A 27354-nucleotide genomic window follows, 5' to 3' on the forward strand; every position below is an offset into this window, starting at 1 on the left:
ATGATTTTTTTTTTTTGGGGGGGGGGGGAGGGTGGGGATGATTTGAGACCACACTGACTTGCAACATTGGGTTAGAGAGGTCAGAGTTCTTGGGGACATTCACACCTTCCCCTCATGCACCCATCAGCCTGAGCATCACATCTGCCTCGCACACCAGTGTTAAGCATTTGCAGATCAAATTAAATCAGGCAATCAGGCAGGGCCAGCAGCAAGCCCACATGTCCCGGTGTAGAGTGGCCTCATCTCCCTGGGTCTCTTCCTTCATTCCCCGCTTTGCCTCCGCTCATGGGGCCTGGGAAAGGTCAAGCTCCTCTATGCAGGCTGGGAGCAGAGCAATGCTGAAACGTGCTGGACCATTCTAAGGTGGCTTCGAGGAGCACCTAGGTGCGGCAGGGAGTTGACTGGCCATAATTCAGATCCAAAAAGCAGCAGGATGGACTCTGCTCACTAGCCTTTCTTGCACTGGTGCCTGTGAGACGGTGCTGGGGGAGTACCAGGGGCTCCCAGTGCTGCAAGAGATGGGCCTTGGGGTGGGGGCACTGCTGCTTGGGGCCGTGACAGACCCCCCTGTGCTCTGTCACTGGTGTCTGATCTCTTGTACCTCGTGGCTGTACAGATAAAGTCTGTTCTGGTGGCAGCATCTCATTTCTGCTCCATGAATTCTTTGTGCTGCTGGTGGCAGCTGGATGGTGCTGAGGGGAAAAGAGCTGTCTGGAGCCTCGCCCCTGTGTTTGGCGATGTATTAAAAGGTGATTTGCTTTGTGCTGATGTTTGTTTTGACCCAAACCCATGTCTCTCCATGTTCTCCTTGACTGAGCAAGTGCTGAGAAAAGCCTGGCCCTGGTGCTGGGTGGGTGACACTCCCATTGTCACTGTCCCCATCTACTGTGGGCATGCACAGCAGCAGAAGCGTGACAGTGTCCCCCCTTTGCACCCCAAACTGCCCTGTGGAGTTGTGGGACTCACAGGCAGGGTTACATTCGTCATTGGCACACATGGTTGTTAATATCTGACTATTAAAAATTATTACAGAGATGCGCCTGCCCAAAATAAGGTGTAAATGACACCATATGCCAATGCCAATGGCGTGGATTTTTATTTAACAGTAGACGTGAGGGGGAGAGAGGGAAAAGATAGAAGGGTGAAGAGAAAGTGACTGCAGACTACATCCATCGAGTGGTGAAGGGAAACAGTCCAACAAACACCACAAGCATGGGGTTTACATTCTGCTGAAGCTATGTGAGAACATCCCCTGTACCTCTCCCTGGGGCCGGGAGCTTCACACTGGATAATACTGTGGATCACAGGATGCTCGCCTGGGGACTCTTTACACCTTCTGAGATGTTGCAGCTGTCTCCAAGTGAGCGTAGTTGAATTAATTATGGCCCATGAGTCGAGATGGGTACCTTCAGCTTATGCGTGAATGTCCCCGTACTTGGGAACGGAGTTTTCACAGCTGAGCCATTACGTGAGGGAGGACATTGGCATGATGAGGACTTACTCCACATCGCAAATCTGCAAGCCTCAGGTGCACGCACTCTTCTGCACCTGGCAGGCCGCTCTGTGCATCACTGCCAAAGCACCAGGCGTACTGTTCGAGCCATTGGCACCCACGGTCCAGTGCCCACCTCCCCATCAACACCCTCACATCCCCACCCACCCACGGCTCCCTGCTCACCCCCACGCACAGCCCCTTCGCGCCCCGAATCCTCATTCAGCCTCCTTCACTTCCTCATTAACCCGCTCTGTCCCTCGCACCTACAATCCTTTCTCTCCATCAGCTCCCACTCCCTCTTCAGCCCCCAAAGCCCTATCTCATACACCAAGCCCCGCCGCTCCCAGTCGCCCCGCAGCCCCAGATCCCATCCAGCCCCGTCTCCCCCCTCGCCGGGGGCGGGCCGTTCCCGCTCCCGCTCTCGCTGCCTCTCGCCCTGAGGGAGCGGCGCTCGGGCGCTGCCGGCCCGGCCATGTACGCGGGGCGCAGGCAGAGGAAGCCGGTGCCACGGGCGTGAGTGAGGGCGAGGGGGCTGGGGGGGCCGGGAAGGGCTGAGGGCTGTCCCCCTTCCCCGGTAACGCGGCTGTGCCCGGCAGGACGCGGCCGGGCCCGGCCGAAGGCGGCGATTCCAACCCGTCCAAGCGGCACCGGGAGCGGCTGAAGAGGGAGCTGGAGCGGCTGGCGGGGCTGCTGCCCTTCCCGCCCGACGTGGTGGCCGGGCTGGACAAGCTCTCGGTGCTGCGCCTCAGCGCCGGCTTCCTGCGCGCCAGGAGCTTCTTGGGCGGTAAGGGATGGGCGCATTCCCAGCGCTCCCCCTGCTCGCAGTTCCTGCCTGGAATTGTGTGCTGTCCCCCTCCTCCCTCACCGCTGCGTCCTCCTGCAGCTGTGTCACCCCCTCCCGGGATGCTGTTGCACCCTTCGGCAATTCCTTTCCCCTCCCTCTCCAAAATACTTCGTGGGCTTGTTTTCCTTCACAGAGTGTTTTTCACTTAGAATTTCTAGTGGTCGGTGGGTTGTTTGTGGGTTTTTTTTGTTGTTGTTGTTGTTTTTTCTATTTTTTTTTTTTTGTTGTTCCCTAGAGTTTCATGAGGTCTCCCTCACTAAAAACTTGTTTTCTTTCCGTCCCATAATAGTGCTTTCTTTCACCCGTAGAATTTTTCGGGTTTCCTCCGCACTCTCAGGAGTTTCATGTCGATCCCGCCTCGAATTTTGTGGGATTTTTTTTTCTCTTCTCGGACTTTGACGGGGTTCCCCCACTTGAATTGTGTGAGTTCTCCACCCTCGAATGCTTGTGTCTCTAACAGCGTCAATTTTTCTGTTTGGGTTTTTTTTTTTTTTGTTTCCCCTTGAAATTGATTCCCTCCATCCGCCTCGAATTTTGTGGGATTTCCCTCTCCCCCTCCAATTTTGCTGTTGGATTGGGCTTTTTTGCCCTCGGATTTTGGGTTTGGTTTCTCCCCTCCCCACCCCCCTTGGATTTTGGGGCTCCCTCCCACCCTACTTGATTTTTTCTGCTTCAAATTCTGGTGGGTTTTACCCCCTCGTATTTTGTATCTTTCCTGTCTTTACACCTCTGGAATTTTGCCGTGCCCCCCTGGAATTTTGTTTTCCCCTCCCCCCGAATATTTTGTTCTTTACCTGCCCTAGAATTTAATCTTTTTACCCCTCAGAATTTTGGTTTCTTTCCCTTAGAATTGCTTTCCCCCCTTTTCTTGCCCACATTTCATTGCTGTGCCGTCTCCAGCTGCCAGGCTGGGGCTGTGTCCGACCCTGCCACGGGATCGGAGGGATCTGGAGGGGTGAAGTTGGTTTTGTTTGTGGGTTCTCCTGAGGTAAAATATTCTGGTTTATGCAGGAGGGTTGAGGCAGAGCCTTGTGCGTCCCAGCTGGGGAGTTTCCCGTGTAAGTGACTTTTTTCCCCCTCTGTTCCGATAGGCTCATGTGCTGGCAGCAAGCAGTAAGCAGTGATGTGCCTGCAGTTGATCTGGGAGCCTTTTATTTTTGGGAATCTTTTATTTTCGGGAACCGTTCCGCCGCCCTATAATTGTGATTTAGAGGAGCCCTCAGGAGGGCATTGAGGTATCCCTGGATTTTCCTGGTGGAATAGCAGTGGCTCGAAAATACTGTATTTTCAAGCCACAGAGTCACCACAATTTCTCATTTAATATCTTCAATGCTTCCCTCCCCTCCCTTTCCACTCTCTTTTAACCCTGCTTAAAGGACTGGCAAGTGGGTGAGCTGGGAGAGGAATGGCCGCACCAGGTCATCAGGAAATTGACTGTTCTGAGATTGTCTTACTTGTTTTGGGTCCTTTTTCCCCCCTGTCGTTCCATCTGGTTTAATTCCATGACACTGATTTCCAGTTTGCCCGAGGCTGTGGGATGGCTTTGAGGAAGGTGTGGCAGGGAAGGAGAGCTTCAGCCTTTCAGATGCAAACAGCGATTGCAGACCGAGCTGAGTCCTTGGTGTTGCTTAATACTAATTTAAAAAGAATCCTTAAATGGAACTCTGGGCAAGCTTTTCAACAAAATAATTGATTTTAAGTGACTTTATTTATTTATCTATCCACCCTGCTTGAGTGCTCCCTAAGAGAAGATTGTGGGAAAGCAAGGACAAAATCTGGGATGTGCTGCCATGGATTGTGAGGAGAAACAGCTGGAGCAGGTCTCAGGTGTTGCCCATGATCACTGACAGTAATTCACCCAGCAGATTTATGCCAGCCCATCCCCTGCCAGAATAAATAAATAATTATTGAATTATTTATTATTAATGGGTTTAATAATTAACAGCCATAATGTTACTTTGTCATCTCATCTTTGTCATCAATTTATGCATAGGCTATGTGGGGAAGTTTGTATGGGCTTAAAGGTCGTTCACTGTTATAAGGATGTGTTTTTCCTGTGGACGTGAGGATTTTTATTCTTTATATAGCCCAAAGGGAAGCTGTCCCTGCTGCCTCTCTGCCTGCCTGGGGGTACCACTAAAGGCCTGCAGTTCAGTAACAGGAATCAGAGGATTTAAGGCTGCTCAGTGTTCTGTTGTTTCATCTGTGGAGTGGTTTAGCGATCATCAGGCGCTGCCTTTGCCGAGCAGGGTTATTTAGGCAAACAAACCCTTCCTTGGGCTGATGTGCTGTGTGGGCGGCTCTACTGCTGCCCTGGTGCGGGCTTTCTGCAGGGCTTTGGAAGAGCAACGCACAAGAGCATCCTGTTTGTGTTTGTGGACTGATTCCACTCCATTTTTTTCCACTCAAATCTCTCCAGTTTAACAAAGCAGGAAGCAGCTCAGTGCCAGCTGTGTTCAGTGGCTCTGGGGGAGGAGGGATCTCAGGCAAGGTCTCCTCCTGGTCCATGGCAGGTGGAAGAGGCTCCCTTTGTGATGGGGCAGCGCCACTGTCTTCTGTGAGGTTCCCAGGTGCCTTTCCCTTCCCCCATTGCCTGACTTTGCAATCCCAAGTTCACACAAGTGCTTCCTTGCCATGAAAGTGGTGAGCTTAGGAGGAGAGCAGGGTCATGGGAGGGATGCAGATATTGGGAGAGGTGTCCTGTCAGGGAGCAGGATATCCAGCCCATCTGACATCCATCCTGCTGGAGAAGCAGCATTGAGCAGAACCCAGCACCTGGACCAGAAGGGCCAAAAGGAGCTGAGGTTGCTTACGAGCTGAGGGTCCTATCCAAACATCAGTGGCAGCTGATTTAAAGGCTTGTACGTCCTCCTTTCCCATCCAGGTTTCTTCCCCTACAGCAATCCTCCCAAATGCCTTGTTTCTTGTCTGCCTTGGTGAACAAGTATTTTGAATTATCATTCACTACCTTGACCTTCCTCCCTGCTCTGCTGGAGGCTCTTTCAGCTCATGGCGTTTGGTAGAGGTGGGACTGTTCTGCAGGGCACCTCCCTGTCCCCTAGCCCACGTGCTGCTGTCAGTGGCCATGCCACCGCTCCAGGGGGTGTAGAGCACGTCACACCAGCTGTGTGCCAGCAGCTTATCCTGGTGGTGCCTGGCCGGGCTGCTCCCCTCTAATCCCTCCCTGTTCCGCCTCTTGGAGCAAGGGCCCAGCAAACGCTGCTGGGAGGGGAGGAGGGGTCCCTGTCTCTTCCACCTCCTTCACCCTCTGGAAAGGGGGAGGAAACAAGGAAAGATGCTCCAGGGGAAGGTTTGCTGTCTTGCTCTGTGAGAGGATTTCTTATCAAAAAAAGAAGATGCCTCAAAGGCACCTTTTCATGTGTCTGTCGGGTGCCATCTGTGTATCTTGGGCCACTTAAACTCCTGGTGGGAGGCCAACTGGCCGATGTCACAGTGGTCAAGGGCTCACTTTAGAGAAGCGTCTCTCGCAGTTTGTTCCTGCAGAGTGCTGGGACGGTCATCTGAGCTGTGCTTCCCATCCTATAGCAAGACTGGCCCTTCTGGTGTGTGAGTGTAGCCCCTGCTGGGCACTCACTTGCCTCTGGGCGCCACCTGGGTGTTCCCAGCGTGCCCTATGCCTGTCACAGACCTGTGCCTGATGTTCAGTGATTCATCCATGGGATTTCTCTTGATGCTTTGAATCTAGTCTAGGGTTTATGAGATGTAGGAAGAGGTCAGTCCATGGTGCCGGGAGCTGCATGTTTGAACCCCTTAGCAATGGGCTAACCCTGCCTTGAAGTGGGAATCCTCGGAGACGCAGATGCACCTCTGCCTGTGTGCAGCATCCTGCCTGGCTCTCTGGGCACCTCAGGTGCATCACTGGCCGGGAGGAGAGGCAGAAACACCCTGGCATGTGTTGTGGCCTTAGAAACTTTCGGCTTGTTGGCTGCACAGTCTGTGATTGTGGGTCAGAGAGTTGTTCTGGGCTCTCTGTGGGTTTGAGCTCTGCATGGGTCTCTTCCATATGGAAGCTTAAGGTCGCGTATCCAAAACTTGAGCAGCTTTTCTCTCCCATGTATCTTTAAAAGATAGCACACTTGTGGATGTTGGAGGCTTGGTGATTTTCCCAGAGTCCTCTTAAAATCACTGGTAGCTGCTGTAGGATCAATGTGCAGCCTCCGGGCTGAGCCTCACCCTTTGAACTGTGATATGAACCCAGATTGTTATTGCTGGAGCTGTGGTAGCGCAAAAAGTGCCTGAGCTGCAGTCAAGTCAGCCTGGAAAAGTGCTTTTAATTATATAATTATTATAGGTTATATGACTGTGCCCCTGAAACCTCTGCTTAGGGATGAGGGCTTGAGATGGGGTTGTGGGACTAACGCTGCTCATCCCTTCACTTGTGTGCCTTCCCTCCTCCTGAGCTGTTTGTCAAGCACAGCAGAGAGCTGTAGCAGTGAAGCCTAAGGGCTAGTTTAAGAAAAATAAAGCCTGGTCCTGTGATCACTGTGCTCTCTTAATTGCCTGGGTAATGAGCTGACCTCGGAGGAACAATTTAAGGTGAAGAATTATTGAGACTTCCTTAGGCAGGCAGTTTTCCTGCTGTGTGCTTTCCTTGCCAAGTGTTTTTCCCCGACTCTCAGGAAAGCAGCTGGTGGGAAGCTGTTGGAGCTTCCTGGGCCCACAGTGGGCTCCTGGGGGCTGTCTGCTCTGCTGCCTATGAGCAACTGGGCTGTCTCAGGGCTCCTGCAAAGGCAGGTAGGGGAGCAGGACTGGGAAGAAACTCCAGGCTGGGGCTTTGGGCTGGGATGATCCTTCCTGGTCTAGTGGAGGGTGTCCCTGTCCACAGTAGGGGCGTGGAACCAGGTGGTGTTTAAAGTCCCTTCCAACCCAGACTGTTCTATGATGGACACTAAAGCTCCTGAGGGAGGAGCAGTGGGAGAGAGAGGGTTGAAGCAGTTGGTGATGCTGCAGGAAGAAGGAAAATCTGGCAGGTCCTTGTCATCTTTATCCTTGTTTAAATTCCTGCACATGCTTCTTCCTTCGAGACCCAAGTGACACAACCAAAAGCTACATGCAGTCAAGGCCTCCTTGCTTCTAAAAGTGCAGTGAGATCTTTTAAGAGGCCATCCATTATTAACGAGTGTTCTTGGAAAGCAGGGCACCCACACCATTCAGGTAGGGATAAATAATGCATCTGCTTAATGAAATTTTTGCCAACAGGAAGCTGTGGCAGGTACAAAGTTAAGTAAAACCATGGTATCCATTATGAATTAACAAAGAGAAAGTCAGGAAGTACTTGCCAGTGGCTGGAAAATGGGCTTTGAACAGCGCTGATGAGATCCCAACTGATGGTTCATCAAGGCAAGGAAAAGATGGCTCTATGGCCTAGTGTCAGCAAATCTGTGCCCACTTCCCTCACCATTTACATGATGCTTTCTAAACTTCCAATATTTTTTCTCTTACTAACAATAAAATGTAGGAAAAAGCAATGTTGAGGGGTTATTTGATGTGAGGAGGATGTACTGAGCAGCAGAGCTGCAGGTCCCTCTGCCCATGAACAAGGAGAAGCTGGACAAGTGGATGGGAAAGTAAGATCTGGAGATCCACTCGTGGGAGTAGAGACTTTACTGTGAGGTAAGACCAGTTCTTCAGGGGATTGGCACAAATGACGGAAAGAGAGAGGTGGATAAAAGGCAGTTTTGTTAAGAAATCAATCAGTCCTTCCCCCAGAGAAGCTTGTACACACTGAGGTGTTTGGCAGAAGGCTTGTAGGGAGCACCATTACCAAAATCCTTCTCTGTCCCCTCTCCACAACCTGCTCAGACTGACAGTGGCCATGCAGATGGCCCAGCCCTCTCCTGCAGCTCTTGAAGAGTCAGGAAGCAGTTTGGTTTCCTTCTTCAACACCTGGAGCAGGTTTGGGATCGAGTTGTTTAATTGTTCTCCTTTGCAGTCAATGGCTGATGGAAACCCTGCTCCCACCAGGAGCTTTTGCTGTGTGGAGGGAAGGGGCCTGGGAGATATCCTCTCAAAAATGTTAATTCCTGCTTGGTGCTGCAGAGATTTCTCAGGTCTACAAAGCCCTTGGCAGGTTCAGGAGTTCACTGGCAAACTTGGTAAGCAGCGAGGTGTCCCTGCAGCACCACATGAAACAGATTCCCAGGCTGGGAAGCACCTGGAGATGGAGGGAGGAAACCCACCCCTGGTGGCCCCTCCTGCTCTCCTGGTGACAGCACGAGGCCGGGCGGCAGAGAGCTGGTGAGCACTGTGTGTGAGGATGACCACGGGGCAGGGAGCATTGTCCTCCTGTGGGGAGGCAGGTGTGGGCAGGGAGCTTGTTCCGCAGAGACAGGAGAGAGTTTCTTCCTCTCAGCTAAAAGGCTTTTTGTGGCCAAATAGCCTGCAGGACCTGGCAGGAGCTGTTTCTTGGAAGAAATAGCATGAAAGTTGTGTAAGCCTGGCTGCTTTCAGGTGACCAGCTTCTCACCTTTCTCACCTCCAGCAACAAAGATGACACTGGTGGCCAGAGGGAGGGAGCCCAGGAAAAACCACTTCTCTCCTTTTTATTCTCCTCTTTTTTCCCTGCAAGTGCCTGTCCCCAGTTGTGCAGCAAGGGCAAAGGCTGCACCTGGTCTTGCTGCCCTAGGGAAAGGAGTATGCTGTGCCTGGAGTGTATCCTGCCTTTCCTGGTGCCCAGCTCCAGGCGGGATGCAGGTAGCAGAGAGGATGTGGCGGTTCCCTGGCTCGTTCTACTCCATCAGTCTGATGTGCGGTGACAGTTCTGCTGAATTGCTGACCCCAGGGGCTGCACGGGGCTATTTATGGACACACAAAGCCGGGGGACACCGGGCAGGATGCCAGCCTGGTGTGGCCACAGCCAAGAGCCCGTCCTCTTTGGGGATCCTTGGGTGGCTCGGGTGGAAAAGGCGCTGTTTGGTGAAGTTCATGGGGCAGCCTCCATTGGAATTCTGATTTATCCCTCACACCCCGGTGGTTGGATCCTGTTTGGTGGCAGACATCCCCACGGAAGACAGCGGGCTGTCCTCTCCTGTTAATGTGTCTCTTCTGGCCCCACAGTCCAGATGCTGATAGTAAAGCCTGTTTTTAGGCAGCGCTTGAGATCAAGATTTCCGCTTGCAGGGGTGATGTCAAACCATTAAAGCAGAGCCCTGAGCAGAGGGCAGCACCTTTAGCTGCTCTCCTGAAAGCCAGGTTTATTTTTATCTCTCACCTCCAGCGCAGCAGGCTGGGAGCTCACAGAGGAGGACAGGAGACCTTTAATAATTCATAGCTCCCGCATTTTGCTCCAGCAATCGAAAAGTGAGTTGCTGGAAGGCTGCTGGCACAAACCTGCTCCATCCACACCACAGGGCCCTGCCTGGGTGTTGTGGCCTCTCTCATGCTGTTCTGCCTGATGACCTGTCCCTCTCCCAGATTTTATGCGGGCTCCAATCTGGACAGGGGAGCCCGGGTGGTCCCTCGGGGTGGGGCAGAGCGAGGCCACAGCAGCCTGTATGTGTCCACCCCAGCTGTCTCGGGCCTGACCCACAGTTGTACAAACCTGTGCTGTAACCTTAGTCCTGGTGTCAGCCTGTCCCTGGCCAGCTCCTGAAATAGTCTGGGCAGGCTGAGCTTGGGGAATTCTCCAGAGCTCCCAGAAGCAGCGGGATTGCTGCTGTGTCAGGTGTTTTTCTGTAAGTATTAGAACTGGACTGTGCTTTGTGCGGGGATTGCTGGACTCCAGGACGGTTTGGGTGGGTGGTAACACAGGATCTCTGAGGCCCGGTCTTTAGAGCAGAGGGTTTATTGTAAAGGATGAAGGGCCCTGCTTAGAGTTGCTAGCCGCAACTCATGGCAGGCCCTGGGAGAGCGGGGGGGAGAGAGAGGGAGAGGGAGATGGTGCCAGGTGGGTGTCCCAGCAGGAAGGTCCGAGAGAGAGAGCGTCCGGTCCCTCGGCCACACCTTATCAGGGGGCTTCAAGGTGGGCTGGGACAGGACTTGGGCCAATGGGGTTACAGACATCGGATACTTCAGGGGAGGGTTACAGGTATGGGATGAACCATACATTGGGGGGTGAGAAAGGACATTCCATTTGACCTTAGGATCTATCAGAAAGGGGGGATTGCATTATTGTTTTCGGGATGCTCAGTAATGAAGGTTTGGTATTTCAAACCTCGTTTTCATCTCGATATCTGTATTCTCTGATTCTTTTGCCAGGCCCTCATATTTATAGGGCCTTGCTATTTCATCTTCCCCAACACTTTGCCTTTGGTTACGGAGCAAAGTCGATCTTTGGGATGGTCCTGTGCCTGGTGGAAGAACTTTATTCCCAAAGCCTGACTCTGGAACATCTGCCTTTTGCAACATCTGAGATCGTTCAGGATCAGCTCCATGCAGATGGAGGAGCTGAGTTTCAGCAGCTGCTTTAACAAAGCACAGGAAGAGCAGAGCCTCTTACAGAGCCTGGCTTTGTTTATGTGCTGGTGGATGTCGCCTCCTGACTTGCTGTCCAATTGCTTCCAGGGTCCACTTGATGCTCCCATAGCCTCTGAGCTTGGCAGCCCTCCTGCTGTCCAGGAGCTGGCAAAGGCAGATCCAGGAGAGCTCTTGCTCCGTCTGTGCACTGGCAGGCCAAAGTGGTGCTGCAGCTGGTGTTTCACACCTTTCCTCCCAGATCCCAGTGAGAGCAGCAGTTTTACCAGCAGCCAAATGCTGTCCTCTGTCCTCATGGTGCTGGCAAGAAGCTTCCCAGCTTTCTTGTGAGCTCCACTGGACAGGCTTGTCATGCATAGGCGGGTTGTCATCTTACCCTTTAATTTTCATCCACACCAAAATATCCCCAGGAACCGTTCTCTTGGGGAGTACAGAACAAAATTTACAGGCACATCCTTCAGTTCAGCTGAGTGACGGATTCCCTCACACATGTGGATTGTGCATGGACCACTATTAGATCTCAGGTGTCTGTGTCTGGATCCGTGTGTTTTCTGTGTTGTTTTTCTCCCACTGTGAGCTGTGGCTTGCCTTAATTTGGTTGAGTAAACCCACTGTGTTGCTGTACTGTAAGGAGACATCACTGACTGAGCTGTGTCCTCCAAAACTGCACATTCCTGATCCTGGGATTTGCTGCAATGCCTCCTGTGTAGGACAGACTTCTGCTGCTGTTGCCAGCATGTGCCCAGGTGGTCAGGAAGGCCATGGTGTGGCCACAAGGCCAGGGCAGTGACTGTCACCCGTGCTGAGCATTGCTGAGGCCACACCTTGAATCCCGTGTTCAATTTGGGCCCTTCACAACAAGAAAGACATTGAGGGGCTGGAGCATGTCCAGTGAAGGGAACAGAGCTGGGGAAGGGTCTGGAGCACAAATCTGATGAGGAACAGCTGAGGAAGCTGGGAAAGGGGACCAGCCTGGAGAAAAGGAGGCTCAGAAGGGACCTTCTTGTTCGCCACAACTCCCTGACAGGTGGGGGCTGGGCTCTGCTTCCAGGGACCAAGGAACAGGACAAGAGGAAATGGCCTCAAGCTGTGCCAGGGCAGGTTTAGTTTGGGTATTGGGAAAAATTTCCTCACAAAAGAAGTCAAGCATTAGACCAGGCTGCCCAGGGCAGTGATGGATTCACGGTCCCGGGAAGTGTTCAGAAGACCTGTGGATGTTGCACCTGGGGACATGGTCTGGTGGTGATCTTGGCAGTGCTGGGGAATGGCTGGGCCCTATGATCCTTCCCCAACTTTAATGATTCCATAATTCTATGATTCTGATGCCTACCTGCTTTAAGGATCCCTGCCTTTACTGCTTTTTACTTATAGGTTGTTAAAAGGGGGGCAAAAGGAGTGGGAAAAAAAAAAAAACAGACTGAAACAGTTGAGGGTGTTTGAGGGGTGGGGAAACATCCTGTTCAAATCAACTCCTGTGAGGGGTGAAGCAAAGGGCTGTGACCGCTTGGTGGCTTCCCCTGCACTGTCCAGCCTGCAGCATTCCAGCTGTTTTGGCAGTGTGTTCCTGCAGCACTGATGTCCCTTGCTTTTTCTTGGTACAGTTGCTCTGAAGAATCCTGGTGCCAAAGAAGCCCAGAGGGACGGAACCTGTGGCACTGGACCAGCTCTGGCCTCAGCAGTGGTTCCAGAGGGTGAGCTGCTCCTACAGGTTAGTGCTCCTCACAAATGCCTGATCTTCCTCTTGTCCTTCTTCCAGCTCCTTTGAGTTGTACTCCAAAACCAGGCTGTTCTTTCGGTCATGGCAGGTGATTTGTGATTTCATGTGGTGTAGCTCACTGTGCTTCTCACTGGGCAGAAGTTTAAGACCTCCAAAGGTCCCTAGGGCAGAAACTGTTGCTTCTTCCCTGCTTTTCCCATTATTCCTGGAAAGAGTTGTCATTTTTAAATAGTGCATACGTAAGGAACATCTTGTTAGATTTCTGAGCATGGTGCTTCATCTTTTCTGCTTCTCCGCCCTCATGTCTAAGTGTGCCAAAGGTGTAATGTGAGAACCAAACTGAGCGAGGTGATTGAGTGCAGTTTTCAACATGGGCACACTGATCCTGACTCGAGGCTATTGTCCAAACGCTGGTGAAAACAGGGAAGAAAGCATCGTGAGAGTCTCCCCTGATTTTGAGGAGGTGATCTGTTACACTGAGCACACAGATAGGTGCTGATGGGCCACGTGCCCATCCCTTAAACACAGGGTAGGTGGGTGTATCCCAGGAGCTCTGTTTTTCCCTAGTGGTCTTCTTTGGTGATGCTGGAGACAAGGCTGTTGGTGCTGCAGCTGCCATGGTTTGTTCAGAGGTCACCTTCTGTCCCCAGATTGTGCGCAGAGAATGGGAAGAGGCCATGCTCTGGCAGCACGAGGTCCTGCAAAGACACAGGTCTGCTGTCCCCTGCCTGGCCCCTGGGCAGAGGCTGTGGCAGTGTCCCCTGACTGGCCCCTGGGCACAGGCTGTGGCACTGTCCCCTGCCTGCCTGGCTGTCCTCCAGCACGGGCTGAGCATGCTGGGCAGCCCCAGCTCCCATCCAAGCTCTCACTCAGCACAAAGTGCAATTACTGTCCTGCCTGAGAGCTGAGGATCTCTGTGTCTAGTGGGAGAAGTGCTAAAGCCAGCCTGGTTAATAACCAGAAACCTGAGGGTTTTCCCTCAGGATATAACACAGCTGCTCAGCAGGGCTTGCTGGGGGTTGATGTCCTGCTCATCAGCTCCTCCCACAGCTGGGTACCATCCTTTCAGAGGTACCAAACTGGGTCTGAAAAGCTGGTTCAGCTCTCTCAGGGTCTGTCTATGTGACTCTGCATGTGGCAGGAGCTCAGAATCTGTCTCTGTACCCCCCAAGGAAACATTCCTCCATAGTTATAAACATACTTCCACCTGGTCTGTCACCTCTGATGGCCAAACTTCCTTTGTTTCTCAGTCTGCTCTGATTCTTCCCCTCTCTTCCTCTGAAGCTGCTCAAAGGGTTAAAGTGCATTTGGCAGCACTAATTAACCTAAGCAGCAGATTCTCACACACTGAGATCAACCCCAGTAAATAGAGAGAGTGTTAGTGCCTGGAATAAAGGGAAGGAGAGGGGGGAGAAACTCTGACCTGGACAATGAAACAGGAGTTGGCAGCAACAATAGCTGGACTTGGCTGGGACTACAGGCCCTAATTAATGCTGATGTCTGTACATTATGAAGTGAGGGAAGCAGGCCAGGGCTGGCTACTGTGACTTCCCTGCCAGGTTAGTGGTACAGGATGGTTTTGGCTCTGAAGAGCCACAGGGCCCACACTGCAGGAGCCCTGCCTTCCAGAGAAGTCCTGCTTCGTGCTCCCAGAGTGTCCCCATGAGGATCTGTTCCCCTTAGGGAGGAGTGGCCACGTGGTGGTGTCAGGGCAGTGAAAGCTCTTCAGCTTCTGGGAAGATAAACCAAGGATTTTCATGGGGTTTCACTGCCTTTGCTCCTTGGGTAGCAGCACAGGTTTGAAGGTGTCTGCTGGGTGACTGGGGATTTTCAGAGCTGGGGACTCTGAGCCACAGAGTGATGTGTGCCAGCTGGGCTGAGGGAGCCCCCTACTGTGAGGCCACTCTCAGCCCTGGCAGGGTGTCGTGGTTTGACATGGAAGTGAATTTTTTCCAGGAAGTTGGGTCAAACCAATCAGTGGTCAGGTTTGGATATTGGCACCTGGAGTGACCACTGAAAGTATGGACACGCCTCTGAGAACACAGGGGGTTAAAAGCAAGAACTCCCAGGAGAACTGTCTCTTTTGGTTCCGGTCGTCAGAGAGTGCAGACGCTCCCCTGCCCAGCTACGGGCTGGGTGGGGGAGGGGAAGCCACGCGGCCTTGTCCAGGTAGGCCGAGGGGCTGAGGGTCTGGAACCGAGCCAGCTCCTGTGGACGGAAGGGTGGAGAGAAGCGGAGATGCCTTTGTTCCCCCTCCTCCCCAAGAGGGAAAGAGACAGAGAGCCTGGCGGCACCTGGAAATTTGCCGGCAGAGGAGAAGGAGAAGGGGGGGGATGTCCAGCGTGGGAGGCGGCGGAACACCGGACCGAGATATCAACCGTCCAAGGAGTCTGAACGTTTAACCCTTTCCAGGAAATGAGGGCTTTTTAAAAGTATTACTCCTCCTTGATTTGTAGTGAAAGAGAGATAGTCCGGGACTTGAGATGTTAGAAGAAGAAATATTTAAGTGGGAGGAGATGATGAAGTAGCTTTTGGCTGGACTTTTCTTGTTAGCCATAGACTGAACCAAAATCTCCTGCAACAGAGACTGCATTTTAGGGGGATGCAGTGGTGACCCAGGGAGACCTGTTTCAGCTTCGAACAGCACAAGAATGGCGAGAAACGAAGAAAGCTGAAGAGGGAATGGTGATACCCTCTGTCTTCAGGAAGAAGATGAGTCCTGTTTTTGGACCCCTCGGCCCCAGGGGAAAATGGGGGGGACTGTAGTCCCAGGATGAGAAACTGAACTGTTGTATTTTTGGGTCCGTGGCAAAGCATCCTTAAAGGAGCCCTATGAGCAGTCTGTCCATGCACGGTGGTGAGAGCACTGTGACATGGAATGGAGAGTGTCACACTGGCAGATTTTTTTTTTCCGGGCGGTTGCCATGTGTGACAGGGAAACACAGGGGGGCAGCTGTGTTTCCTGGGGGGTCTGTGGTGCAAGAGAGACTTCTCTCTCCCTTGATAGTTTAAGTATAGATTACCTGAAGGGTGGTAATTTGATCAAGAATCCCGGGTGATGTTTCATGGCTGGGTGTTTTTGGAATTGGGAGGAGGAGGGGTGGTTTAAAAGGTCTTCATCCTGGATTTAGTTTATGTGTTTTCTGTATTAGTAGTAGTTTAATAAAGTTTTTTTCCTTTGTTATTAAGCTTGGGCCTGCTCTGCTCTGTTCCTGATAACATCTCACAGCATTTATTTAGAAAAGGTGCATTTTCATGGGGACGCTGGCATTGCGCCAGTGTCCAACCATGACACAGGGGAATGACAAGGTCTCCGATGCCCTGGGCTCTGTGCCACAGAGGCTTACAAGGGTTGGTGCTGTGCCTGCAGCACTGGCAGGTGCTTCCCTGGATCCTGTCAGCGCCTGTGTCAGCAGTGTTCTGCCTGTGGGCTTCTGCCTGCTGCCAGAGAGCAGGGATGGAAAGCCAGGGCTCCTGGAAAGGAGCTTCACTCCCAAACAGGTAGGGAAGCTCCTCTGCCCCTTCTAGTCTTCTGCAGGTGTAAAGGACACTGTCATCCAGCACCCTGGTTCCTTCTCACGTGTCCTGTCCTGACAGCTGTGGGGTTTTTAGCTCAGGGAAAACACCCAAATTACTTCCCGAATTTATGAAACCGGTAGCAATGAGTCCCTCTTGAGTAAGTCAGAGGCTCTGATCAGCTCAGCCAGGAAGCCCAGTGCTCCTTTGAATATTCGACTTTGCAATCCTGGAGTTTGAGGAGTGGATGGAAGGGCCAGTGAACTGTGAAATGTCTGTGTGTGTAACATTAAAAAGGCAATGGAAACTTCAGATTGATGGCTGCAATTGCTCTTCTCTGTGGGGGGGGGGGCTTGGGGCTTCAAATCCACGCAGGCACAACAGCTTTGGGTATTTATTTTGTGAAAACAGAGCACAGTATTCAACCTAAGGGGTGTGGGGTCTGCATGAACCAGGTAGTGTTCCAGAGGAAGTGATCTTAGGAGGTGATGATCTTAGAGGGATTCTCCAACCTAAATGATTTTGCAATGTATTGACTGAGAGGAAAAGGTGCTCTGGGGTCACTCAGGGATTTTGTAGTTTTCCCCCAAGTTCAGGCACCAGACTCAACCTGAATTCCCTGCTGCTTTGGAAGAAACTGGCTTTTCAGAAATCAGATTGTTTTTGCTGCAATTTCAAATCCAAACCCTTATGCTTTAGCTTTTGGCTTTTCCATTTCCACTGGCTAAGGCCCTTTCAGCACTGGTCACCTTAAGGAGGGAACGGGCAGCAGAGACAACACCTTCCTTGGCCTTGCTCCTTGCCACGGACAGTCCAGGTATTCCATGGTCCATCTCCAGGTCACACCTCTGGAAGCTGGGATGGCCACACATGGCTGCCAAGGCCCTCAAGGCTGTTGGAAAGGCTCGTCTCCACCAGAATAGACCTGTTCCTGATGGTGTCCACTTTCATACTGCAAGAAGTTCAGAGGCTTTTATCTGCTCCCAGCACAGGATGGGGATAAATGTTCAAAGCTGAGTCTGAGTGAATGCTCCCAGGATGGAAGCACAATTTTCCATCAGTCTGGATTAGGATATTCCCAGGCAGCTGTGTGGAAGAGCTGCATGAGCTCAGGGAGGCCATCTGTGGTGGCTCAGCTGCCTGCTAGCCAGGCCTTGGGTGCCCAGTGTCCTGCTGTAAAAGTGAAGTGATCGTGGCCTGCACCTGCTGATCTCCTCTCTCCTACAGGCACTCAATGGCTTCGTGCTGATGGTGACATCAGAAGGGCTGATATTTTACTCCTCACATACGATCCAGGACTATCTGGGGTTTCATCAGGTTGGTGAGACTCTGACTTGCTGTGGAGAGCCAGTTTTTCCTTGGTGGTGGAGAATAGCCCCAAGTTCCCTGCAGGGATCACAGGGTCTCAGGGAGTTGTTTGGGGCTTTTCCTTGGTCTTGGGAATTTGGACCCCGTATTGCCAGATGTGGTCACTGGTAGGCGACAAGGGACTTCATCAGCCCATAGATACTTTCCAGCAGCCATGCTGAGGGGCCTTCATGGAGTTCATGGCCATGGTGAGATGTCTGGGGCTCCTTGCCCGCTTTGCCTGGGGCACCCACTCAAATCCTGGAAAATCCCGCAAGGCTCCAGCACATTGGGCACCCAGCTAACCTGGAGGACACTAGATTGTATACACAGGGAAGTGGGAATTACCTGCAGTCCTTCACCTACTGTGGTTTGATGTCACCCCCACACAGCTGGCTGTCCCCAACACCTGGGGTAGGTGCCACCTGTCCACCTGGGCACAGGGAGCAAGCCCCAGGGCATTGTTCTCTTGGGAATAATCTAGGGATGCAGTGGCCTTGCTGCTGTTTTGTTCCCAAATCCATGCTTTCATCTCATTTCCTAAGTCAGCACTAGGATTTTGAGTTATGGGAATGTCAGGGGGAAGCTGTATTGGCTCTTCAGGCTTCTCAGGGGAGGAAGTCATGCCCAACATGGGCAAGGGGACCTTAAAGCCAGATGTGCTGTCTGTTCCCACCAACATCAATTCTGGGGGAAAGTTTCCAACCTCCTTCAGCCAGGGACTCATTTGAGCACCAGGGAAACTGGGTAAGATAAAACCAACTGGGGCCATGACGGGCTGTTCCCAGGTGGGACATGAAAACTGGCGCTGGGGACAGGCTGCAGAGCTTACAGATGGCGTGTCCCCTCTAGACAGATGTCCTACACCAGAGCGTCTTCGAGCTGATCCACACTGAGGACCAGCCGGAGTTCAGGCGCAACCTCCAGTGGGCCCTGGACCCATCACACACTCCCGAGGGTGAGCTTTCTCAAGCAGGTCAAGGCAGGCTGCCGTCCTGGGTGGCACGAGGTATGTGGCTCCCCAGGGGTGCTGGGAGGCCAGCTCGCTGTCACCACTGGTACCAATGTGGCTCAGGCCACAGCTTCATCCAAATGTTGTGGCTTTTCCCCCCATTTTCTGTTGCTGTGCTCTGCAAACTGCTGCAGTGCCCAGTGCTGGGGACCTCCAACCCTCGCTGGGGTGAATCCTTACTTGATTCTCTCAGTCCTTCTCTTCCACAGCAGGCAAGAGTCTTAGCTCTTCTGCTGCCATCTACAAGCTGGATCAGCTGCCCCCAGAAAACTCCTCCTTCCAGGAGAGGAGCTTTGTGTGCCGCTTTCGCTGCCTCCTGGATAACTCCTCCGGCTTCCTGGTGAGTACAGACCCTCCACACCAGGAGAGGGGCAGGCTCACCACAGAGGTTTATACCACCACTGAAACCACTACCCTTTCTGCCATGGCCAGCACTTGCCTGTCTCAGCAGGAGACTTTCCCTGTTTTCCATAGGTTTGGCCTGTACCTGCAGCCTCTCCCTGTGAGTTTTGTTCCTCTCCTCTCAGAAATGCTGAATCTTGAATAATCAAGTGCTTTTCTCCCGTGTTTTGCTTGGTTTTTCTGTTAAAAGCTTGTCTTAAGATCAAGTAGGTGGTGGTCATCCCTCCTCCTCTCTGCACAGGAGAGCACAGGGTGTCCAGGGAAGCTGTGGCTGCCCCATCCCTGGAAGTGTCCAAGGCCAGGTTGGATGGGGCTTGCAGAAACCTAGGATAGTGCAAGGTGTCCTGGCCCATGGCAGGGAGGTTGGAACGAGATGATCCCTAAGGTCTAAACCTTAACCTAAACCTAAATCTAAATCTACACCCAAACCATGCTGGGATTTGATGAATCTATTCACACCAACTCTGTAGACAGACGTCTTCCTTTCCATGCAGCTCTCTTCCTTCTCACTTTTCTGAATGACACTGAGCTTTTCTTCTCTTCCCAGGCTTTGAACCTTCAAGGCAGGCTGAAATTCCTTTGTGGGCAGAATGAAAGGTCTGAAGATGGCTCTGTCCTGCCCCCCCAGCTCGCTCTGTTCGCCATCTCCACGCCCCTGCAGCCCTCACCCATCCTGCAGATCCGAACCAAGAACATGATCTTCAGGACCAAGCACAAGCTGGACTTCACCCCCTTGGCATGCGATGCCAAGTAAGCAGCAGAGCTTTCAGTGCTCCATTCCTGACATCCCACCGCAGCCTTGCCTTTGAGCTCAGTGTGCTCTCTTGTGTCTCACAGGGGCAAGATTGTCCTGGGCTACACTGAGGCAGAGCTGCAGATGTGTGGCACCGGGTACCAGTTTGTCCATGCTGCTGACATGCTGTACTGTGCTGAGAACCACGTCAGGAGTAAGAGTCCTCTCCCTGGTCACTTGTGCTGATGAGTGGGCTGGGACTGGGGCAGCTCTGTGGCCGCTCTGTCAAGCCCGGTGGCTCTTTCCCTCAGGATGCTTTGCTGTGCTGCTCCTGTCACTACAGGGAGCTTGGTGTGGAGCGCAGTCAGGGCTGCATGGTGTCCCCTTTACCTGCCAGCCATGCTGCTGCTGTTTCCAGTTGGAAAGGGCAGTGTGCCATGGTGACAGCAGTGGTGCTTCCTCCCGGCAGTGATGAAGATGGGGGAGAGTGGCCTGACAGTGTTCCGGCTGCTGACCAAGGACAACTGCTGGAAGTGGGTGCAGGCCAATGCCCGGCTCGTCTACAGGATTGGCAAACCCGAGTACATCGTGGTCACACAGAGACCCCTCGTGTATGTGCTGGGGCTGGCATGGGCACAGCCTGGCTTTCTCCATGGCTCTGGGATGTCCTGAGCAGGGCAGGAGGCTGCATTTGTCATTGCTGCTTGTGCCTTTTAAAGGAGCAGCTGTGGGATTCTGTGCTTGGTGCTGTTCAGCCGCATCCCCGTCTGCAAGGCCACCCCTCAATAGGGGTGATGCTCAGTTATGCTGCAGATGTTTGGTTTCTGTGTGAGTGTATTTGTGTGAATGCATGCTGGCTGTAGCAAAGGGGCTTTGGCTTGCAGGGATCACAATTGCCCATTGCAGAAGCACTTGTGTGCTGGATTTGTGCACATCAGCCACAGTGTCCTCTTCCTGCCCTGCAGAGATGAAGAAGGAGGAGAGCACCTTCGGAAGCGGTCCATGCATCTTCCCTTCACTTTTGCTACAGGAGAGGCACTTCTCTACCAAAGTTCTCACCCTCTCCCAGGCTTCCCTGACCTTTTCCAGAGCAAAGGGAAACCCATCAAGTCCAAGAAGCCCTCCTGCAGCCGTGTAGGGCGCTCCCAGAAGAATGGCATTGACCCCAGGTCTCTGCTGGGTGCTGTGATGCAACAGGACAAGGCGGTGTACACCTCCCACTCAGCTCCCATTCCAAACCCTTCCTTCAGCAGCACTTTCCAGCTTGAGGGTGTGTCCGTGCCAGGTGCAGGAGGGGATGCCTGGAGTATGGGCACAGCTCCAGCTTCTTCAATGGGCAACAGCCTCCAAGAGAAGCTGTTGGATTTGCAGCAGGAGGACCCTCTCTTGGCCACCATAGACTTGCTCTCAGTTAAGAGTGACCAGAGCTGTTCCAACAAGCTCTTCAGTGCTTTGGAGGGCCTGGACTTGAATGCTGAGGACCTGAAGCTCCTGCTGCTGGATCAGAAAATGGTGATGGTCAGCACAGACCCAGACCAGTCCCCATCCCTGAACAACAGCCTGGCCAGCAACCAAATTCTCTCCTGCATCCCCAGCGCTCCAGTAGATGGGCATGAGAGAGGGCAGCAGCTCTGTCCCCTGCCAGACACGGCCCCCAGCCCACAGGGGGGCACTGCTCCATGCCACACGGAGAACAAGGACTCGAGGTGCCACCTGGCACAGCGTGCAGGGCAGCCCAGCACTGCCCTGGCCCAGCCCCCCGTCCTGCTGTGGGAGCAGCCCCTCAGTGCTGTGTCGGGGCTGCTCCCAGAGCTGGCTGAGCAGGAAGAGCTGTCCAGTGGCTCCCAGTAGAGACCAGCTGGGGAGGAGACACTGCTCCATTCCTTCCAGCCAGTGCAGGGCACCCCATGGCACAGGGCCCCCAGCTCAGCCCCGGGAGCTCCCTGCCCGCAGGAGCCACCTGGCACCCAGCAGCTGCAGGGAGACTTCTCAGCCATGCAGCCCCTCCAAGAGGATATCCACCAGTCCTTCTCCCTGCCCAGCCAGTGCCAGGACCACGTGGCACCACACAGCCAGCCAAAGCACCATCACTTGCTGATGAGCAGGGTATGTGGCCACAGCCCCAACTCTTCTCCACACGCCAGCCCATGGCAGGACTATGTTTGCCCACTCCTGCGCTCTCCAGCTCAGCCTGGCGTTCGTGGCCTCAGCAAAGACGTGATCTCCCAGCCCCAGGGCTGTTTGGGCCCCGGGCCTGGTGTGCCCCCAGAGCATTTCAACCTGAACGGATTCTGCAGCATGGATGCTGCCGGCACTGGGGACTCCTGGGAAGAGATGGCTCCGTACCCCAGGTTTTTTCCCCCTTTCTACCAGCTTATTCCCAAAAAGCAGCTGAGCCCTGTTCTTTCAGTGCCCCAGCACTCTTCCCCCAGCTCAGCTACAGGGCACTTTGGGAGCACCAGCAGCCCTCTGGAGACACTGAATTCCTGTGGGGCGCATGGCTCTGCATGGAGCCAGGAGGGCAGGCACAGGGTAAGGGCCTTGCTCCAGTCCGGGGCTCAGTCTTTTCTGTGCTGGGAATCTGTGCAGCCAGTGCTAATAACCCCCTGCAAAGCGCCTCACCACTATTCTCTCTCTCTCCTAGCCCCACAGCAGCTGTGGCTTGCCCAGTTCTCCCATGGGACTGCCCCAAGACCATCCAGTGCTGGGGGGAAGCCTGGCACTGCCCTGCCAGCCTCAGCCCTGGGCAGAAATGCTGCCAGATCCCCCTCACACCTCCAGGAAGGACTTCTATCTCTAGCAGAGACGGAAATGGACAAAGCAGGACTTTTCCCTGGGGAAGGAGCTACCTTCAAGCTGCAGATAAACCTTCCCCACTGCTGTGCACATCCTGCCAGTGCTATTGATGTTGGTTGCTTTGGCTCACCTGGGGTTTTTTCCTCAACTTCCCACCATCCTGCTCCCTGTGCTGTTCCTGTGTTGGTGTCCCTGATGTGGGGAGGGACAGCAGCAGGCAGCAGGGCTGGTAGGCACATTTCCCAGGGCAGTGGAGCAGGCTGAGCTGTGGTTGCAAGTCAGCCTATGAGTGCAACCAAAGCTTCACCAAAGCTTTGTATTTACATGCATGATCCAGCATGGATACCAGCCTCATGAAAGCCTGTCCTAAAGAAAGAGACAGAAAATGTTTTCACCTCTGGTATTAAATTTCCTGCCATCCCAGCCAGGCACCTGTGGCTGTGGCCATGTTGTACAGATATTGCCTGTTTAATAAGGAAAATGAGCCCTTTGTGGTGTTCTTGTGTTGCTCTGGTCCTTCCCCACCCCAGCTTTCCCTGTGTCCCAGGTGTTCCCAGTGTTTGGGATCCATGTTAGAGCTCCTGTAGCAAAACACCCTGGGCTTTGCTGTACTGTACAAGACATGCTGAGATTGGCTGCAAAACTGCTTTTCTCTGGGTGCTGGCCTCTCAGGTGCCCTCAGACTTCAAGTCTCAAAGTTTTCAGTTAAAAACCAGAAATTTCAATAAGATAAAGAAAATAAGCATAATGCTACTTAAGTACTGAGAGAGTGATATTTTCCCACAGGGAAAAAAAAAATAAAAAAACACAGCCAATATGTGTGTTGACAACCCATATAATATGAATTGACAGATTTATTTTTATGCCACTCTGGTGGAAGGAAAAAACAACCTCTTACCATCCCAAAGCAGCGTCCTGTGGAATGGGATGAAAAGGTTGTTTAAAGATCAGAAACACAGTGACCCTTTAAGAAACCTGACAAAGCTCATCCCTCTTCCTGCTTGCCCAGCTTTGGATTCATGTGAATTCCTATTGGTTTTGTTTCAATAAATGGTTTTGGAGATCCTCCCTGACGTTTCCCTTGCTGGTTGTGTCTCCTCCCAATCCAGAGCTTGTCAGGGTTTGCTAGCTGCAGCACTGGAGCTCAGGCCTTGCCACTGGTGACCTAAGACACAATGGGTTGGATTGGAAAGGATTCTAATGAACACTTGGTATATAACTGGGGAAGGGTAGGAGGGGTTAAGGTACGAACAAACCAATGGGGTTAGGGGAGAAGGGAGGAGCTGGGATGGGGTGCCACAGCCACAACCAATGGGGAGCAGAGAGGGGAGTGGCTCTAGACAGAGACCAATGGGTAGACAGAGGATCCAGAGTTTTGCAGAACAGGGGGTGGGCACTGTTTAAGTGACAAAGCCAGATTTACATGAGAGAATGGGGAACCCTGGGAAAAAGCTTCAATTTCTCACCCTGACCTAGAAGGGAGTTTCCTCCCAGGGCATTCCCGTTCCAATGTCCAACGCATGACCTCCCACAACCTTGCTTTAAATAATTAAAAAAAAAACAATTTGGACAAATCATAAAGTCTCTTAATAGGGGGGCACTTCAAAACATCACTATTGGAACTCCCCCTGCAGAGTTGAGTGGCCATCTATGCAGCCTTCTGTGGCCATGGTTTTCAAGTACAATGGGCTTTGATAGCAGCCACTTGCCCAAAAAAAATCTATATTTGTGTATCTTTTAGATAAGTCCAAAGACTTTCCAAGCCTGGCTGGAAAGATCTAAAGAATGATGAAGCACATCAACATCATCCTGGGGTGAAGGACCAGCACATGGCTAGCAGGTACTTTGGAATAATGGCATTGCTGTTGGTGGTGTTATCATCATCATAATCAGATATTGTTACCATTGTTACTTTCTGGACCTAGGAGACTTTGATATGAATGGGCTGAAACTTTCTGTGTTGTTTGATAAATGTGTGTGCCTCAAAAATAATCCCAAATGCAATGTGAAATCTCAGACTCACAGAATGGTTTAGGTTGGAACCTTAAGGCTCATCCTGCTCCCCACCCTGCCATGGGCAGGGACACCTTCCATTATGCCAGGTTGCCCCAAGCCCTGTCCAACTTGGCCTTGGACACTTCCAGGGATCCAGGGGCAGCCACAGCTGCTCTGGGCACCCACCCTGTGCCAGGGCCTGCCCACCCTGCCAGGGAGGATTTCTTCCCAATATCCCATCTAACCCTGCCCTCTGGCAGTGAGAAGCCAGTCCCCCTTGTCCTGTAACTCCAGGCCCTTGTCCAAAGTCCCTCTCCAGCTCTCTTGGAGCCTTTTTAGGCACTGGAAGGCTTTAAAAGAAATGTTTTTAACTCCCATTTAATTATTTTACACTGAAACTTACTTCAGTTTCCTTGATGTGTTTAGAAAGGTTTATATTTTATATTCCTTACCTTCTGCTGACATATCCCTGCCCCTTCTCCTGACACAGGGGCTGTTGCTCTGCAGCTGTGAGGACTCCTGCCCTTGCTAACAGATGTACCATTGTTACTACATTGCTGATGTCTCCCAGATGTCTTTCCACTGATCAGAGGAGTGTTCCAGGGCTGTTTGGTGTCATGGTGTCCCATCTCTGCTTTAAATTTTGCCATCCTTCCCAGTCCTTAATTCCCCTTTTCCTGGCCAGCTGTGGCTGCTAAACCCTCAAGTGGTTGCTAAACTCTCAAATGCATCTAGGAAGATTTCCAAGCTGAACAGTTGGACCAAGTGTCACATCTACTTTGCACAGTGTTCTGTACTGGTGCTGGGTTCCATCCCCAGCTGTTGCAGCCATTTCTGGTGTGTTTGGCTCTCCAGAGGAGGAAATGTCTTTTTCAAGCTTGCCCAGGAACAGTTTGCACTTCTGAGCTTGCTGCCTCCTCACAGGATGTTTCATGCCAGAAACTCACTTGGCTTGAGTTTGAAATACCTTCAGTATCAAAAGTCCCAGCCTAGGCTGATGGTGGCCTGGCCACACAAGGGGAAGGGAGCTCTTGAGGGAGAAGAAAACCTATTTGCACCTTGGCCCTCAGCACTGTCAATAGCTGGGATTGCTCTGCAGCGAGCAGAGCCTGGCAGGGAAGGATCAAACAAACAAGCAATGGGAGCTCTGCACACAACGTGGAGAAGGTCAAAGGTGGATTGAGCTGGGCAGCCTGGTGTGGAGAGGGGCCCTTGGGGGCTGCATGCAGAGCAGCCCCTGTGAGACAGGGGAAGCTCAGCCTTCTCTTTCCCCTCAGCAGGACTGAAGTTCCTGCAGCAAAGGAGGCTTTGAAGAAACATGCAAGGGAGGCCAGGCAAGGCTGGCAAGCTGGGAGAGGAACAGCTGAACATTATCCGTGCTGGCTGTGCTCCCGTAGAGGTAATCTCATACTTTAGTCTCCAGCTGGGATGTAGCTCTGATCCCAGCTTTTGCAATATCCTGCCAAGCCCAGGCTCCAAATCTGGACTTGCTGCCTCCGAGCAGGGTGGGCCCGCGTGGTGAGAACTTGCCAGCATCAATTGAAGGGAAAGACTTTTACGCTGCTCCCTTTTTGTGCCTTGCTGCCCATTTTGGGGCTCCTGGAAAGGGGCTCTAAACCCTGGGCTTGGCTGTTTGCTTTGGGGTTCCCCCCCCCACACCCCTTCATAATATGCGGATTTAAAGACAAAACTGGAGCATTTGGATCCATGCCTCCCTCTGTGGAGAAGTTCCTTGGTCCCTAAAACCATCCCATAAAAACATGGGAGCTCTCTCTCCTGGACATGCTTGGTTTGGGTCTGTGTCCTGGAAATACATGAGGAGGCTGCAAAGAAACGTCAATCTGAGCTCCTCCCTGTTCATCAGCAGGGCTGCTCCTCCAGCAGTATTTCTGTAGCATCATTGGATCTGTAGTAAGTTACAAGGATCATATCTCCTGGACACACTGGCTACCTGCTCTGGATGGCTTCAACCTCCCTGATAACCTCAGCAATGCTCCTCAAGCAGCAAAGCTGGGTTGGATCAGCTGCTGGTCCTCATACCCACAACGATTTGAGCACTTGCCCAGTTTCAACTGGACGGTGCTTTGCTTTGGTGGGTTCTCAGAGCTGGATCAACACACACTCTTTGGAGTTTGGTTTGCTTCTTTATTTTCAGGATGGAAATGAAAACCGAGCTGGTCTGGGGGAAAAGGGAGGGTGGAAAGGCCCTGGTTTAAAGCAAGCTTTGCTTTCCTAGCCAGGTGGTTTTAGGAAGTCTCCACGTGCCTTGAAATAGACTAAGTGTTGCTCCAGGGGCCATTGTGGAAAGTGAGCACTGTAAAAATACAGATTTCAGAGAAAGCCTTATGCACTGTGACAATTTAAAGTACCCCCAAAGGGCATTCGCTCAGGCAGAAACACACTTTATTTGGAGCACATTATGAATGAGACAGGGGAGCAATTTGTTTGCTGGAGATGGCAGAGGATCAATTAAGCAGAGCAGAGGGCACAGAGCAAATCAGTTTGCAAAAGGGCAAAACACAGAGAAGGTCGCTACATCCTCTCTGGCTTCTGGGTGTTCTCTCTGCTGGGATGGAGTTGGGGAGCCCGACTGCCTGTGACATCCCTGGAGGAGGAGATTTGCCTGCCCTGAGGAAGAGGCTCAGTGTAGCGTGTTCTGGGCACTCTTACAGTGTCATTTGGTATCCCCTTGCTTCTGCTCTTCCTCCTGGTTATCCTGGCGACATCCTGGTTATCAGGGCTGGGGACATTTCCCAGTGTGTTGGGACAGTTGCTGGGACTCAGCTGTGCCACTCTAGGATCAGCTCTCCAGGTGCTAACAACTCACTTGGCTGCATAGAAATACTGGGAAACCAAACCCTGAGCATTTTTGGAGACAGGAAAAGGAATAATGCCAAGTCATTTGTGGGTTTTGGGTCGAAGGGGAGGGCTGACTGCTTTGGAATTGAATTTATCTTCTTTTTGAAGGGAAGGGACTTTGCTTAGGTAGAAGGTAAAGTGCTCTGAACTACAGAGCCTATCTGAAAGTGGCTGGGGAAAAAGAGCAAGATGGAAGTCTTAAAAC

At 52.4% G+C, this 27354-nt stretch overlaps 1 protein-coding gene and 1 long non-coding RNA gene across 2 annotated transcripts; both read left to right on the top strand.

The window, feature by feature from the left end:
* The first annotated feature begins 1931 nt into the window (after positions 1–1931).
* LOC128809732 (aryl hydrocarbon receptor-like) lies at positions 1932–23363 on the top strand. Its single transcript, XM_053981966.1, is given in 11 exon segments — positions 1932–2008; positions 2092–2279; positions 12374–12480; positions 17233–17322; positions 18205–18310; positions 18577–18704; positions 19314–19516; positions 19604–19713; positions 19969–20110; positions 20465–22031; positions 22144–23363. Coding segments are annotated over 11 exon segments (2838 nt in total). The 5' UTR covers positions 1932–1967; the 3' UTR covers positions 22300–23363.
* On the top strand, positions 14590–15677 carry LOC128809756 (uncharacterized). Its single transcript, XR_008437840.1, has 2 exons — positions 14590–14658; positions 15074–15677. It is a non-coding gene; the product is annotated as an uncharacterized LOC128809756 (long non-coding RNA).
* Positions 23364–27354: the final 3991 nt, after the last annotated feature.

Source organism: Vidua macroura, chromosome 7, assembly GCF_024509145.1.
Source record: "Vidua macroura isolate BioBank_ID:100142 chromosome 7, ASM2450914v1, whole genome shotgun sequence".
NCBI lineage: Eukaryota > Metazoa > Chordata > Aves > Passeriformes > Viduidae > Vidua > Vidua macroura.